The 17,134-nt window shown below is 43.9% G+C and overlaps 1 protein-coding gene across 7 annotated transcripts in view; it reads right to left on the reverse strand.

Moving 5' to 3' along the window:
• LLGL2 (LLGL scribble cell polarity complex component 2) overlaps positions 1-17,134 on the reverse strand; it is a 37,517-nt gene that overhangs the window by 18,140 nt on the left and 2,243 nt on the right. For 2 of the 7 annotated variants that reach the window (XM_040581577.1, XM_040581571.1), the window contains exons 1-4: positions 8,371-8,441; positions 8,012-8,120; positions 1,600-1,697; positions 518-599 (exon numbers count right to left, since the gene is read on the reverse strand). In XM_040581577.1, coding sequence (XP_040437511.1) covers positions 518-599; positions 1,600-1,697; positions 8,012-8,120; positions 8,371-8,378 — 297 coding nt within the window. In that variant the 5' untranslated portion in view covers positions 8,379-8,441. The other 5 variants (XM_040581593.1, XM_040581598.1, XM_040581586.1 and 2 more) reach the window with 5 other exon arrangements.

The raw sequence follows: 17,134 nt of genomic DNA on the forward strand, positions 1-17,134 counted from the left end.
CCTATTTTTAGTTTGTGGCAATAACTGTGTAGCAAACCCCAGGAGCAAGATTCAATATCCCAAAACACAAAGGCAACAAGCTTAGCAGCAGGCGAGGTTCGCAGTACCTTTTTGAACTCCTGAAAATAATTATATCAGTTCAGCAGCAGCTACTCTTCTGTTGTTCTGCAGAAGAAAGACCACCCAGACCTACTGAAATAATAGGGTCTGGAAAAGGAAACTGAAGTTCTTGCTTCTGCAGCAGATTGCCTGAACTATTCTGGCCTTATTACCATTCCCAATACGTTGCTTGAGAGAAATGACTAACAGTTACGAAGAACAAAGCTACTCTTAAGTTTTACTGAGCATCTCCACAGCAACAAGTGCTGCCAAGAGCACAAAACACACTGGGATAAGCATTCCCAACCAAGCAGCATTTGAATATAATTGGTAATAGGAGTCCAGCTGCCTGGAACAAACCCAACACCTGCATAAGAAACATCTACGTAAGTTGCAGAGGTACTGAAAAGACACTTACCTGATCAGGTATAAAGTGAATCTGCATTACAGTATTGTTTTCTTCATGTAAACCCATGAACTCCACTCCAGGAGCACCATACCTGAAGAGTTTGTTGAGGATCTACAGTATTTAAGATGACCCACAGCTACAATTAATTGATAAGAAGCTTGCTAGCAAGCAAAATGAGATTAGCTTGAAACCATGTTTTACCGTTAGTGATCTGGACTGAAAAGAACCAATGCAAATCTACTTTGATTTTATATGCTTGTGGCAGGTTATGCACAGTACAGGAGAACATGGAAGTTTACTTGATCCTTTGAGCATATGCAGAAGAAGTGCCTGGACTCTGTTTCTTCTCAGAGATGTTTAGTGGTTTCCCAGACACTACAATCCTGCTTAACTAATTTGTAACCTAGAGACAGATGGCTACCTCCTGCATGTGGAGTCGAGCCTCTGAACACAAACAACACCAGGAATGAATGATTAAGCAGGCAGAGAGTGCACCAACTTCTCCTTTATGGGCTGAGCGACAGCCCTGTTTTACAGCTTGCCTAGCTGGTACTGTGCCATGGGAATCACCTCAGTGCCTCACATATACACAAAGCTTGGACCAGACATCATTAAATGCAAAAATGTAAGAAAGTGTCACCACCTTCAGTGTTTGGGTCTTTAATGCCTGCATGGTCAAAAACTTGGGAAGCTGAAAGCATTTCCGACTTCAGTTTTAACCTCTGAAATAGAACTGCTTTAAAAAAAAAAAAAAAGAACCCTGTCCCACATATTTAAACAACCCTGGAATTTATAACATGAAGGATTGCTAAACTTAGGTGAGATCTAGTCTGATCGTCTGCATAGCAAGAGCAAAGAGTCTTGTCTAATATCTGCATCAGCTCAGCTTCTGTTTGAGCTATCATTCAGCTCTTGGCAAAATAATCCCAAACTGATCAGACCGAGATCACTTCAAACCTAGACAAACTGCTCCAATGTTCCAGTAACCCTTGCTTGCAAATTTATAGTTAGCCTAACTTTTTACAGTGTCTTCAAAGTTGCACATTCTGGTGTAGTCAGAGAAATCTTGCTGAAGTTGTTCAAAAGAATACAGTTTAATGGCTCCTGATCGCGTTCCAATGGCCATAAGGTGGAGAAATGGGCTATAGCCCAGTGCACTGGGTTGATGGGGAAATCCATGTTCAACAGTCTGGTAGAGAGAAAGAAAACTCATGATCAACAGCATATTTCATGGGCATTGCTGTATACAGATAAAGAACAGAAGTTTAATCTGGCACGGCAGTCTGAAATACAGTACTTAATGGCAGCTTCTGTTGAGAAGTGTTCAAACACAGGTTAGATTTGCTGAACAATAGCCTAAGGATGAATCTATTCCAAGAACCCCTGGCTCTACAGCCAGGATATACAGAAGTGTAACAGAAAAGGAAGATAAATATTCTGAAAACAGTAACCCAAGCAGATCTTTACGTTAAGATTATAAATAACTCTGCATAAGCACAGTTTACTCTCTCGCTGCAATACACTCCGTCGCTCCAAAAAAACTTTACTTCCATAAACCAACTGCTCAGCACAATTTCAAAGTCTGACACAAATACTGTGTGTTGTAAGGTCAGTTTTATCTGCCAAATTCCACACAGGTCAGCTTTCACGACCTCCTCTTGTTAACTGACATCAAGAAATGGTGCAAAGCTATTAAGAACTACTGAGTGAACATCAAGGCTCATCCAGAAAACTAAACAGATTTCCTACAGGGCAGTCATGAAAACTAATGTAACTGAATCCATTTTCCAGAAGGAGCACAAGGAGCACTGGAACTTAATGACAGCAGGAGCCTGCTAGGCCACCTCAGACTAATTCAAACCCTTTGGTAATAAAAAAAATGTCAGTCACTATCATGGGCAGCAGTATGTTTCTTGGCCTTAGTGGCTTCCCTGAAGTACAATTTACACTGCACCAAGAGGAAGACTTGGAGCATGTCATACACACCACACTTAGCATGCCTGATGCATTTATACACTACAGAGTAATATTCTGCCGTACTTACAGGATGCAACCAAGCTGCCTGTAAAATAGCTCAGTCAAGGTTTTAGAAGTGCTAATGTACAGATATTATCATCGATCAGACAAAACAAGCATGCATGAGTGTTTGACAACATATAGCTATGTAAAGAGGGATTTGTGTGCCTGAAGATTAATAGGGCTACTTCCTGGAAAACATTGTTGCCCTTACAGTTTCAGCATCTGGGAAATACGTTCTCCTAAGGCAAGCTGGTCAGCTACAGAATAGGAATTTGTTATAAAACAGCCGGAGGACCACTTGCACACACACAAAAAAAAAAGTGCAGAACCCTCCATCTACAGAAGTAAGCGCTTGCACTTCATTCCCATCATGTCTTTGAGACAGAGCTACCACATCACTTGGCTTTATGGTTTAGGTTTATTCAACCTAAAAGTAACACCTGGACTTTATTTCCTGCACAGTGATTTCCCAACTTAATCCCTTGCACCAGAATCAAATGAAGTCAGTTTCATTTCTGTGGTCATGCCATTAGCCTGAGGTGCTCCCAGCTGCTACAAAATAGTTTAATGCCCTTTTACTGTTTCTGCTCAAAGCCACAGGCATAAGAAGATAGTCTGCCAGATTGGTTCAGTTTTAGCCATTTGATCACAATTCATGAATTGTAAAAATAGACCTTTCTCTAAATATCAATTACCCCAACCTGAGGTCCTGCTAGGGGAAGATGAGACATTTTCAAAGATACAAAATTGAAAATATTGGAGCACTTCCTAATTTTCTGCTTGCCAACTCCTAAGACTGGGCAAAGAAGTCATTACTAATTTTTAACCTTTTATACATGGTAAATTAAGATTAGTACTACTGGCTCCAAGACCACCGAGTTTATTTCCCTTTATGATAACCTAATCTCCAGCCTTATTTATATTCCTAGAAGGTAAATTAAGTTTGCATTATTAAAAACAAATTTTGAGAAGCCAGTCTTTTTAACATCACCCTTGATGTTGTTGTTAACCGACCTTTGCCTAGCCACACATATAAAACTTCCCAGAGAAGACTGTATGAAGTAGGAACTTACCTATGGACTCAGAATTGAAACAGGGCAGTTTTCTAATCCAGCACAGGCAAAGCAGAATTTCTCTGTACCATGATACATGTCTCTGTACCATGATACATGTCTCTGTACCGAGACAACACAGAGCAGCTTCCTAGTTGTCAAAATTGTAGGAGCGTGAAGCTATATTCTGAGAATAATTTTCAAGGTAATGTGTTATCTTAACAAATCATGAGATATTTAATTGAATCAGGTGTAGCACAGGCAATAGATGCCATTCCACTCTCCCCAAAAGAGAGCAAGGAAGAGGAGACACCAGTGTAATTCCACTGTTAGTTTTAGTTTCAACTTGTCCACAGTCACTGCACATGTCATCTGCACAACCAGGTGCCCTTTTCAATGAAACATCAATCAGAAACTGTCTTTATACTGAGATTTCTTCCAGCCCAGAAGACAAGGCTTTAGCCATAATTCTCACAATAGAAAACCATGACTTACACAGTACTGTACTGCCTGTTAGGAAGCTGTCAATACTAGCCTTCATACTGGCTAATTATATCTTGGGTTTGACATGTTAATTTGTAAACACATTAGACAAGCCAATAAAAGCTTTAATTTTCAAGTATGAGACCTATGAACTGCATAACCGAGCGTGTAACATTCGGTAATAATAATAGGAGGGTAAATTTTTCTCCAGGTTGAAGTACCCCCCCATCCTATAGCCAAATTTGCAAAAGGTACATTAACAACTACATCCAGGAGTAATTACTGTTAGTAATAGAAGGCCACTGCAGAAAATAGTACCACATGCAGAAGCACAAGAAGAATCAGTAACAATCACTTATTGTTACACAACTGCTTATGCAGTAAACGTACTAATGGTTTCTGACAGCTTTGAAACTTCAGCCAAGATGTGCATAAGACATAACGAAGATAACTCCCTCCCTATGTCATTCATTTGTTTCTGTAGCCAGGCAAGAAAGGCATCAGGGTGACTTTTTGGCTGTATTTGACACCACCAGGACCAGGCATTCACATTCACTGTCCTGATTACCTAGATCTTTTTCTTGTACTTATTTACACTCAGTTGTTAAATCACATCATCAGCTTTTCCGCTGGCCTCCCTTTCCTCCCTTCTCTTCAGCAGCTTTCATCAGCCAATCCTTTCACCTGCTCAGCAGGTAAACCCAGCAAGGGGGAGCGAGGGGGGCAGAAGGCAGGAAAGGTTACAATGGAGCCTTTCAGGACAGCTGAAATAAGAAACTGGAGTGCCCACAATGTGCCCTCCTCTAAAGGGCCTTTGTCTCTTTGAGGAAAGGTGGAAGCTTTCGTTTTCATTTTCCTCAGACCACAGATCCGTCAGACTCAGTAAAAGTAAGCCTGATGTCAGCAGTATTAACGAACAGAAATGCTATATGTCAGTCATATTTACTGCAGGAAAAATGCGGCCAAACTTAACAGTTGTTCCCAGCCCACACTAAAGCTGTGCAGCTGAAATTCAGTGCTGCCTTCCTTCTTTCATTTCACTCCGCTTCTCCTCTCAGATTGTTTTATGACAAAGCACAGACAAACCCAACCACAGGCAATACAAACGCTGTACCTTTCCTAATATGTCTTTTGAAGGAACAATGAAGCCTGTATGTGTTAAATCTACTTTGCATAGACACCAATTCAGATTTAAGGCAAGCTATCCATCACACTCATCAGCAAAGGGTTAGGAAGACTGAAAAGAGGGGAAAAAACACAAAGCCATAAATTAAATGCAACGTTCCCAGTTTGGTAACATTCAGCTGTAAGACAGGCTGGTTCACCTGTGTGTTACCCATCATCTAGTCTGACAATGCCAGCCTGAACATGTCTGTTCTGCAGGGCTTGGACTGAGCCAAAGGCATCCAAATACTACTTCCAAAAGCAGGATAAACTTAAAGAAGTAGACTGCCAAGTCCACATACCTTATCCTTCATTCTATCCACTGAGCTAAAAACAGATTCTTGCAACAGGTACACACAAGTATGGGAAGTTCTTACTCATACAGAGAAACAGATATGCAAAGCTAAGTGACTAGCAGAATTTAGGAAGGTGTGTTCTGAAACAAACACGAGTTTGAGGACAGTTTGAAGAGTTAGTCCAGTGGTCAATCAGTCCTTTAAAATGATCTGTATCACCTCTTACCTGGAACAGAAATGCAAGAGGGAAACAGTAAAAAGATTACAATCTATTTATACTTGAGGGAGTAAACAAACAAACAAAATCTATCACCACCAAATAAAAAGACTTTTAATTGATGTCCACTACTAGGCCAAAAACATTCCACTACATTAACACTAAACTTTGTGGCATCATGCATTCATATTCAACTTCAAGGTAAACAATAAAATGAGGGCAAGAATCCCTAGCACTTTCAAGGTACAGACTTTCCATTTAGTCACTACCAGCATCACACACTGGAGAGGTGCAAATACGCCATTCAATTTCTCTGATCAGCAACTTTACAGTCCCACAAATTATTTCCCAAACAGGTTCTTAACCAGAAGTGTTTCAAAGACCTCAAATAACAAGTGTTTAAAAACTTGCTTACCAGCACTAATATGCTTGCTTTACTTCACATATTAGACAAGGACAGTCTTGGCACAAAAAGTACTATGTTTCTTGGCTCCTTGAAGCCACAGCCTTCAACAGGTCAAAATTAAGGCCTGACTATTCCAGATCTCAGTCTACCTAGCTGCGAGTAGATGTTTATTATATCTGTCAAAGGGCAGAAGCTTTCAAATGATCCACTCTGTCTGGAAATAAGACACACAAGTCTCAGGGGAAAAAAAACCCAAACTTTATGCAATAGAAAAGTATAATGTAAAGATTCTGGTATAATGTTCATCCCCTTTCTGATTCTTGTTAGAAAAGAACAAGTTACTGTAGCTTAAAAGTGCAAATGCATTTTGCAAGGCCTTTAATTACCAAGACGTTAATGAAAGTAAACCATTAGGAAGTGTCCAAAGTAGTCGCCTCCCTAGAAACAAGATGCAATTATTTACCTTCAGGACTGAATCAAATGGGAGTCACAAATCCTGATGCCAACTTCTAATACATTTGGAAGTTTCCCTCTGCTGCAAAAGCTAGTTCTTTCAACCTGTTTTGCATCACCCAAATTAGTCTGTCTCTGGCAGGTAAAGTTCAGCCAAACATTCTTATGAGAGAAAGACATATTCAAGAAAGAGACACCCCTGAAATAGCAAAGGTTTTTCCAAGGTATATACAATTTTATACACTTACAAGTAATTCTGACCCATCCTTGGGATGTTTTTTCTGAGCTGACATTGCATTCAGCTAAATGCTAGCAACTCAATCCTGGTCTTCATTTACTGTACTTTTTACGGCATCTGCAGTAGCATTTTCTTATGGTAGCAAGCAGAAAATAAGTCTGAAGCACTCAAGCTCCTTTTGTCTCCCCAGTGGGAGGGAGGTACGCATGGAAATGGTGTGGTTTAGTAGTAAATTACATTAAATCATTCATCTCAAATATCCAAAGTTCCACTTAAGTATATATCTACACCAGAATTTTCATGAATCAAGGAATTTATTTCTTAGGCTGACTTCATTTATCCATTATACATTTCAGCAAAATTCCATTTAAACCTTGGAAATACAAAACCTACAAATACATTTGTGATACCCAATGAAGGTGGAAGTAGCCATTAGCCTAGCAATGAATTACTACTAGGCATTTGCAAAGATGAAAGCACTACGTTCCTGGCCACAGCTCAAAAGAAAAATGCCCAGAGTGTTGGATAGATAGCACAGCCATTGCCATTTCCTCCACAGAGGGAAGGAAAAAATAGATACAGACTAAGATAATAGCAAACTCATTATTAATGGCCATTGTGCTGCCTAGGTACTACCACATTTCTACCACAGACCTATAAATCAACATTTAAAAACAGAGATATACTTATAAACCCAAAGGATAATCACAGACAAAGAACTCTGGCTTCAGCTGCATCACAAACTGTGGCTTACACGTATCTTTAGAAAAATGTTTACTTTTATAGTAGCACTGCAAAGACTATAACATAAGTAGTCACAGCACATAGCAGGACAAGCTACAGAACGCTCAGAGTATATAAAAGCTGCTGTGAAGATCTCTTCTTTCAGCAAGTGCCACTCAGCAGCATGACAATATCCTTTTTCTTAAAAATGAAAGCCAGAATTGAAAACATGCTCGTGAGCTTAAAGAAAACTAGTCAGGCACCATCAGGGAAAAAATGACAGAATTAAAAAAAAAAAAAGGAGAAAAAGAAAAAAGAACAAACCACATCTCCTAAATTTAACTTTTCCACCCACGCTCATGTAGTTTTTCCATCCCTTTACACTGTGCAGTGGGTCAGGATAGATTTGCCTTGCACACATATGCCTTGGGAGTTTGAGGAAAGCACTGTACCTTGTTAAACTGGAAAAGGTCACGTTTAAGCCTCTCTCTCACTGGATCATGTCCGGGTCTTAAGAACCTTCTCATCTTCCTTGCCGTAGTTATCTTGGCAACAAAAATCCTAATAAAAAAAAAAGAAAAAGCCATATAAATGAAAGCAGCCTGAGAAGCAAGCATAGGTTATTTATTTTGGTTTAGCAGGTAACACAAAGCAGCCAGAGCAGAATGAGACAATGTCACTATCGAATAACCAAAACCTGATACCACCACAAAGCACCACCTCTGGTGCTGGACTTACACAATACCATTTTCACATTGCTAAAGCAAAGCAGTACAGATAAGCCAAGATGATTTTAGAAGAGTTTTTATACTTGGCCATTTTGTGATCACTGCAGTTGACCTTATCCAATGAAAAGGCAAGCAAAACAGCAGTGCTTGCATAAACATTTAGGCAAACCCAATCTAAAGGCTAACTCCCAGCCTCACAGACATTATTGACTAGTATCAGTTTTCACCCCACGTAACCCTCCAGCTACTGAACTAAAAAAAGAGAAAAGAATCACATTTTCAGCTTGCTCCATGGGTACAACAGAAAGGGCGCTGTGCTGCCTGCAGGGTAGCTGCATTAATTATTAACTTGCCTTTGTAAAATATCAAGCCTAACTCCCCGCTCAAGGTGGGGGTAGGGGAAAGAAATCTTGCACCTGCAGTTCAATGTGCAGCTAGAAGCGCAACACTTCCAGTATATCTCACTGCCGTGTCTCTCACAGCACCAGGAAGATTCAAGCAGGACAAATTAGACCTGACTTGCAACCTAGAAATCACACTGGGGATACCAGGCTACAGCCTTGTATTCTGTACAGCTCAAGAGATTCTTTGTCACATCTCCCCTCTGCAGAGGTGCTAAGTGACTGCCAGCTCAAGACCATAGGTTTGAACTGCATCCTGACAACCTATCTTGGCATAAGTGCTCCTGCCTGCCCTGGCCATCTTTCACAAGTGGCAGTTTCCATGTACAGACAGCTCAGCAGTTCATGAAGCAGCTACTAGATGCTGCAGTCAGTATTTAATTTTAATTCGTTGGACAGGAAATTATAGCAATTTACCAGCTCCTCTGTACACAACACACATGCACGGTGGGGGCCAGAACTTGAGGTGCAATGAGGAATCAGTATAGATATTTTATAGTAATCCATCATCAGATGAGGTCCATACACACATACAACAAGGTGGGGAGCAGGGGGAGAGAAGGCTAGTGTTGCAAGGGGAAGAGAGGGACCAGAAATGCCAAAGGGATTGTCAAGTGAATGGAGGGCCTTGGGCCTCTGTTCAAACTGTGGGGCTGGAGGGCAACAGAAGAGAGCTTTCACAACCTGTCTGTATAGATGGGAGTAGCAGAGCTGGCAAACAAGGTGGCTATCTGTGTGCTCCTGCCAATAACGATGGTCTTTGGTTAATGACTTAAATCAGCCAGCCATTCCTGAAGAACTTGGATTGTTTTTCAAATGGTTTCCAGCAAGACCTTACCAGCTGTGAAGGATCAAAAAAAAAAGAAATGGTATTATAAACAGGATGCTCCGCAGTCATATTTTAAGAATTCCCTTTAAAAGCTCCCTAAGCTTGAACTTGTATGTCTTTGTTGCATTACTCCCCTTTTACCTTTTCTGCTCACATTCTGCAACCACCTACGTATACAATACTGTCTGGAGCTCACTAAGAGGACTGCAATGCAGTCCTGGTTCAGGGGACCAGGAGATCACATCAGCACCAAGAGTCTGAGTCAATCTCCATCTAGAATCATCAGAACCTCCACTCACCACGGAGAAAACTGACTCTGAGCCGGCAGCCACCGGCACCTGTGTTCATCAACCATGCCATCAGCACATGCAGGCATAAAGAATAAGCACAGAAACACATACGGCAGGATACCCCCCCCAAAAAAAGAGAGGAAGAATGTTAAGTGTAGCTTACTTGGAAAATGTATCCTTCTACAATGATTTCGGTACCTCAGCTGAAATTTCAAAAATTTTATCATCATAAGTCTTTCACCAGACATTCCTGAGAGAAAGAGCAACATATTTACACGCAGCTATATTTACTCTAAGTTAGCAAAAGTTACAGAACAGTGACAAGCTGCTGTGCTATGCAGGGAGAGCATATCACACCCATGTATAACACACATTTTGCCATTTTGCCCTTAGCCAGACAAGGAAAGGAAAGTGCCAAAGAGACGCACCCTTTCCCACTGTCAATCAATATCCTAGACCTGTTAAACTAGGCAAACCCACAGAGAAACTCTACTCATTATCCTCCCCACTTTAGAAAAAGAGACATCCTCAGCTGTGACAGCAAACTCTCGAGCAAAGTAAGGAGAATAGTGGGCTTGATTTAAGAGAGACACAACTTTATATTTAACACCGTGTTTGAACGTTTTATCCTGAAATATTAATTGCATCTAGAAACATGCTGTTTTAACCTGCTTATGCAAGAGATCTAGCATTCACACTCCAGCCCACAACAACTTGCTCAACTGGCTAAGGAGCATAGTAGTTCAGAATCAAGCAGTAACTCACTTGAAGAAACATCACCTTGGCAAGCTGATGCGTCCATTACAATCAGAGAAGACATGCTACATCATTGATGTGTACAAGGGTTTCATGCCTGACCAAAGAATTCCTGAGTGTCACAGTAGAATCATAGAATCTTTTAGGTTGGAAAAGACCTTTGAGATCATCAAGTCTCACCATTAACTCCGGCCTGCCAAGGCCGCCACTAAACCATGTCCCCATATCCATAAGCACCACATCTGCAAGTTTTTTAAATACTTCCAGGGATGGTGATCCCACAACCTCCCTTGACAGCCGGCTCCAATGCTTGGCCACCCCTTCCATGAAGAAATTTTTGCTCATAACCAATCTCAACCTCCCCTGGCATAACTTGAGGTCATTTCCTCTTATCCTGTTATATGGGAGCAGACTGAGCTCCACCTGCCTACAGCCTCTTTTCAGGTAGTTGTAAAGAGCAGCAAGATCCCCCTGAGTCTCCTCTTCTCCAGACCATACAATCTCAGTTCCCTCAGCCACTCCTCCTAAGACTTGCACTCCAGACCCTTCACCAGCTTTGCTGCTTGTCTCTGGACATGCCCCAGCCCCTCTCCATCCCTCTTGAAGTGAGCAGCCCAGAACTGAACACAGGATTTGAGGTGCAGCCTCACCATTGCTGAGTACAGGGGGACAATCACTTCCCTTGTCCTGCTGGCTGCACTGTTTCGGATACAAGCCAGGATGCTATTGGCCTTCTTGGCCACCTGGGCACTGGCCACTGCTGGCTTATGTTCAGCTGGTTGTCAACCAGCACCTCCAAGTCCTTTTCCACCAGTCAGCTTTCCAGCCACTCTTCCCCAAGCCTGCAACGTTGCACGGGGTTACTGTGAGCCAGATGCAGGACCCGGCACTTCTCCTTGTTGAACCTCATACAACTGGCCTTGGCCCATCAGTTCACCCTGTCCAGACCTCTCTGTAGAGCCTTCCTACCCTCAAGCAGATCAACACTCCCCTCCAACTTGGTGTCATCTGCAAACTTACTGAGGGTGCACTCAATCCCCTTGTCCAGATTGTCAATAAAGATACTAAACAGGGCTGGCCCCAATACCGAGCCCTGGAGAACATCACTTGTGACTGGCTGCCAGCTGGATTTCACTCCATTTACTACTACTCTTTAGGGTCGGCCATCCAGTCAGCTTTTAACCCAGCATAGAAAACACTCATCCAAGCTGTGTGCAGCCATTTTCTCCAGAAGAATGCTGTGGGGAAAGGAAAATGCTGTATGGGAGGAGATGAGAGGAAACGCAGTTTTGAGCAAAGGCAAAGAAGAAACAGCAAAGAGAATGACATCCATTGTAGCACAGGTTGCCCAAGCGGTATCATTATTACAAGTTTACCAAGCTCTTGTCAATAAGAAGAATTTTCTTTTTAGTACAATAAGCAAGTGCCTTTTCCAATTCTAGAAAAAACAAACATTCCACAATCTGTATAATCTTATCTTCCAGATGCACATTTACATACTAGCAGACCAGTTTCTCTCCCACACACCTTCAGTGTCTTACATAAAACTCCAGTCCTGTGTGCTCTGCAGTTATCTGCTAGTCAGCATTTACAACCATATGGTAACAGTTGTGGCTACCAGTAGCCAGTGAGGAATTCTTCAATAGCCTCTGAAGCCATGCCAGGTCTGCATGTATCTAATGTTCTTATTTTCCAGGGAAACAATTCTTCAGGGTTTCAAAGATGAGCCTTTTACCAGAAACTATGTGCAAATTTTCTTCTTCCAAGATGCACTGAGGTCAGCTGTTTATAGGCAACAGCAGCCCAAGGCAGTCAACCCCAGTTTTGCTCATATTCAGTACACAGACACCTGACAGCAAAGCTCAGAGTGCTCTGTACATTGAGCTCCAGCCACTTCGTTAGCTGAATGCTTAGCTAAATACGATGAGGTACCCTGTCCCACCTCATTTCATTAGATCCAGCCACAAAACAAAAGCTCTTCACTATTCATATAGGAAGGCAATGAAAGCATGAGTTGCAAGATGATCCTGTTTCCAATCAGAGACTAAGGAGCAGTTAACATCGAAACCAGATTTCATTCCAGCTGCTCAGCTCCGTTCATTTTAGATGTTGAGATTTATGGCAAGTATACATGCCATGCTCATGACAGACCCATATTCAATAGAGGATCAAATGTGTCTTCCTAGGAGGAGCATTATTTGTTCTTCACTGCTGTGTGTTAGCAATCCCATCAGAGATCTGCGTTTTGCTTTGTCTTCATTGGTTTTGCATGCGGCACTGTGTCTTTGATGCCCATGCACAGCTTGCTGAGACACTGAATTTTCGCTTATGCCCTCCCATGATAATGGAATTTCCAGCCAGAAGTGTAAGACAACCAATGTTGTGAGTCCCAATCACACAAGTTAATCCAGTCTTACAAGATGAGAAAGCCCAGGTCAGAATTTTTTTACTATGTAGACAGTATTAAGTGTGGATATGGTCCCAAGTTAATCCCACAACAAAAACATAGCCATAATGAGTTTATTTCGCTCATATAGGAGAATTGCAAGTACGGTACCATCTGTGTGCTTCTTAGCCAAACTTTACTCAACTTGAACAGGTTTTCAATGGGGTAAGGTGCAACAGCTTTCTTTTCAAAATGCCATCAAGTATCTCAAGAATCTTAAATCTTGCCTTGTTTTAGGTCTCCTTTTCATTCCTTCCTCATCACCTGTTCCTGCTTGCAGGTCCTTAAAGAGAGAACTTCTACCTATGCATCTGATAATACTTTATCAACTCTGCTAAAATAAAAGAGGCCTTATCAACAAGCTTTGTTTGAACTACAAGCTGTTAGTGCTCCTATAACAAACAGTTACCGCCATGGCCTTCTCTGAACTAGGTTTCCTCCCGCACCCAGAAGTTTGCCTGGTTCCTGTTACCAACAAAGTCAGCAGCTACAGAACAGAGGCCAGACCAATTGCACAGGAAAAAGCTATTTCTTAGCACTAACAATCTCACAACAACAAACACATTCAAAGCATCATTTAAATACTAGCCTTACCAAGTTTATCGATTATAGGACCCATCAGACTCTGACACGACTCGCTGTGAAATTACAAGTTTAAGAACCCCTTTATCTTGAAATCGATGAAACAACCCCTAGCTATTCTTCAACTGGGCTGTCACTGTAAAGTTCATCTCCACAATCATGCTTGGCTATAACACACTATCAAGACAGATACTCAAGAAGAAAGTACAAGCCAAGCAGAAGAGCTAGAGTAAGGGAAGGAATAGCTGCAGTATGTGGAAAGCTTGGAAGTATAAGATACCATCTTTTCCTGGGATAAGGCTTCACTGGGAAGATGTTCTAACAACATTAATCTCATAGTTTAATGAGACCATGCAGACGCCTCCCTTAAACAACTGCTCTAACAGGAGAGTGTTCAGATGCACCTTGCATACAGTAGTCAGGCGCTAGCAGAGAGGTAAACCAAAAGATCCTCCTGTAAAAAAGATTAATTTTGGTGAACCTGGAGAGACAGACTGAAAAGACTGTGTCAATACTACGTGCAGGTGATCACCCTCCCAAAACACAGAAAATATTAAATAAAAGACCAGAGGTAGATTCCCCAAGAACTCATGGACACTAACTGAGAACCAATCATATAAATCAGGCAAGTTCATGTACTTTCACAGCTTTGTACTTGGAGTTACCAGGAATCGCCCACTTGCAATGAATTTACTACTTGTGCAAACCTTGTGTGTCATTATGACTCCTATTGTGTTCTCCTTGTCATGGGAGCATGACAACATGAAGTTTCAAAACGCTCCAGCAGAACAAAGTCTTTGCACTGAACAACATTATTGCACATGATGCAAAACTCTTTGTGCGCTTCTGCTAAGCAGTATGATTCAAGTGGAAGAGTGGCTTGTAACTCTGGAACAGCATTCTACACCAAACAGTGTGTCAATGGAGTAAACCATGAAAGCATTTGTTTCTTAAAGCAACAAAGCGGTCTAGTTATAAGAAGTTTTTGGATGAGAATTGGAGTTTCCATTGAATTTCTGCACAGAAATCAAACTTTCAGCTACCACTGCTCCCCTCTGATAAACTATTTTAAAGAAAGATCAGGCTGCAAGCAGTTATTACATACTATTATTGCCATGGATTAACTGCATTACATTATATATGCTTAATACCTCTTAGTCTTTGACATCTCTCAACCCTGTATGGCAGCCAAGAAAAAAACCACACCTCTTATAAGCAATTCAGTGATAATCACATCTCTGTACCAAAAAGCCACCAGAAGATACAGGACTCTACTGGTTTAACTCCTCTAATAATTTTCTTCAGTCAGTAGTTATAGCAGACGTAATTTGTTCAAAAGCAAAGTCAAGACATTCCTCAGCACCATCCTATAAAATGTTTGAGAATTCTTCTCCCTTTTCAATACCATAAACTAAATGGAGCCCCTTCAGTGGCTACAAGCAGCACTGAGCAGGACTAGGGACAACCTGGTACTTGCACAGATCGTCCTTGTCCCCTCCATGGGCCAGGTTGTCTTTACAAGAACGTGCCAGGATGCACGGAGCAGCCTTGGGATGTACCACCACTTTGCATTCCGCTTGCTAGAAGCACCAGCTTCCCTGAATCAAAGCTAAAATCACCAGGCAGCTGCTTTGGGCATACAGCTTCACCTGGGACTTGGCAAAGCAAGATATTCCAGTTGACTGAAGTGCTCTCAGCTGACTACAAAGAGCAGCATTCCCCACCAAGTAACACATTACAACGGACAACTTTTATTACCTCAGTGAGGCTGTCCTCCTGTCTTGTCATTATCCACACATGACTGCAAAGCTTTGTGCCACCACACTACTGAAATGCAGACCCAGAAGTCTACTTCAACCGCTCTATGCACAAAATTTTCTCCAAAGCCAAGGTTAAGCATCACCTCCAGCAGAGAAGTCAGTAACTAGCTCGTTCCCCTGCCACTACTGCCGGCAACTCGAGACAAAGGCTAAACAACTTGTTTCACCTCCTCGTTTCACCTGCTCACTGTCTGTTAGAAATAACACATTCCCCCAACCATCAAGCTCTTACAACTCTCGTGAGGAAAAATCCGACAGTAACACGATATATTTGATGTGGGCAGGGATCTGAAGGGGAAGAAGAAAAAAAAAAAAAAATGCGAACAGAGCGTCCCAAAGGAGATATTGCAATACTTACTAATCGCATCTGCTTGGAGCCAGTCGCAGCAGATGGAGACCTGCAAGGCTCGGCGGCAGGCAGGCACATCTGCCCCGGCAGGACGAGGCAGCAGCAGGGCGAGGGGCCGCGACTGCCGACACGGGCCGCTCCTCGCAGCCCCCACGGGGCCCCGCGCCCCGGCCCCGCTCGCGCCCAGGGCTCAACCAGGAAGTTACGGAGCAAACGGCCACAGCCGCGACCTCTGCAAAATCCCAGGATGTAAAGCTGCCGTGCGCGACCCCTCAGCTACGCGCTCCGGCCACAGCAAACACAGCGCATCAAACTTGATAAGCAAAAAACCCTGAAGAAAAGCACCCACCCCAAAAATACCCCCGAACAAACGCCTCCCTCAACGCCACTGCCCAAAGTTTTGTGGACGAGCCACAGCCAGGGTGCGCTGGGGCACGGGGGCTCCAGGTGCCGGCAGCCGGGCTCGCCGGAGCAAGGCGGCGCGGAGGGCCCGGGCACCCGGCGAAGCGGACCCCCAGGGCGGGGGCAGCGCCGAGCACCTGCCAGCCCCGCCGGAGGGACCCCGGGAGCAAGCCCACGGGGCGCCGCGAAGCCCAGGAGGGGCGGGGGCCGCCCTAGCCCACCGTGGCGAGCCCTGCCGGGGCCGCGCTGGCCGGACCCCCTGCGAGGACCCCCCTCCGCGGAGCCCGTCCCGCCAGGCCGGCCCCAGTCCCGCACCCCGGGCCGATTCCCAGCGAGCCGCGCTCACCTGCGGGGCCTGGAGCCGGGCCGCCCCGGCCTCGCTCCGCTCCGCGCCCGCTCCCCTCTTGCCTGCGCGGCGGCGGCGGCGGCCTCCCTCCCTTGGCACCTCCGGGAGGGGTGCGGCGGGGCGGGACCTCCGTACAACCCGCCCCCAGCGGGGCAGGGCCCAGCGGATGTAACCGCCCTCCTGAGGCGGGCCCTCGCGGGCAAGTGCAGGGGAACCGCGGCCGCCCCGCCCTTTCAGCCGCCGCCTCATAAATAATTCAGCAGCCCGCTCGCTCGCAGCCAATCAGAGAGCGGCCACCGCCATGCGGGCGGCCGTGCTCGGGGAGACCCGAGCACCGGCGGAGGGGAGCCAGGCAAGCAGGCTCCCAGCCCGTGCCAGGCCTCCGGCTCTGTTCCTCCGCCAGCCCCAGGGAACCAGCGCCAAGCCGAGTGAAGATGCCAACCTGTCGTCGCAACAAATAAAGAGACAGAAAGACTTCACAGAAAGTTGAAGCCTTAGTTAGAAAGTCACGCAACTGCTGCTCTCACTACACAGCTTGGCTGCAGACAGCAGCCACGGCACCTGGGCAAGGAATCTGTAGTTATGTAGAGTGCAATGGCAGTCCAACATCTGCCAACCTCTCTGCA

Source organism: Falco naumanni, chromosome 1 (assembly GCF_017639655.2).
Source record: "Falco naumanni isolate bFalNau1 chromosome 1, bFalNau1.pat, whole genome shotgun sequence".
NCBI lineage: Eukaryota > Metazoa > Chordata > Aves > Falconiformes > Falconidae > Falco > Falco naumanni.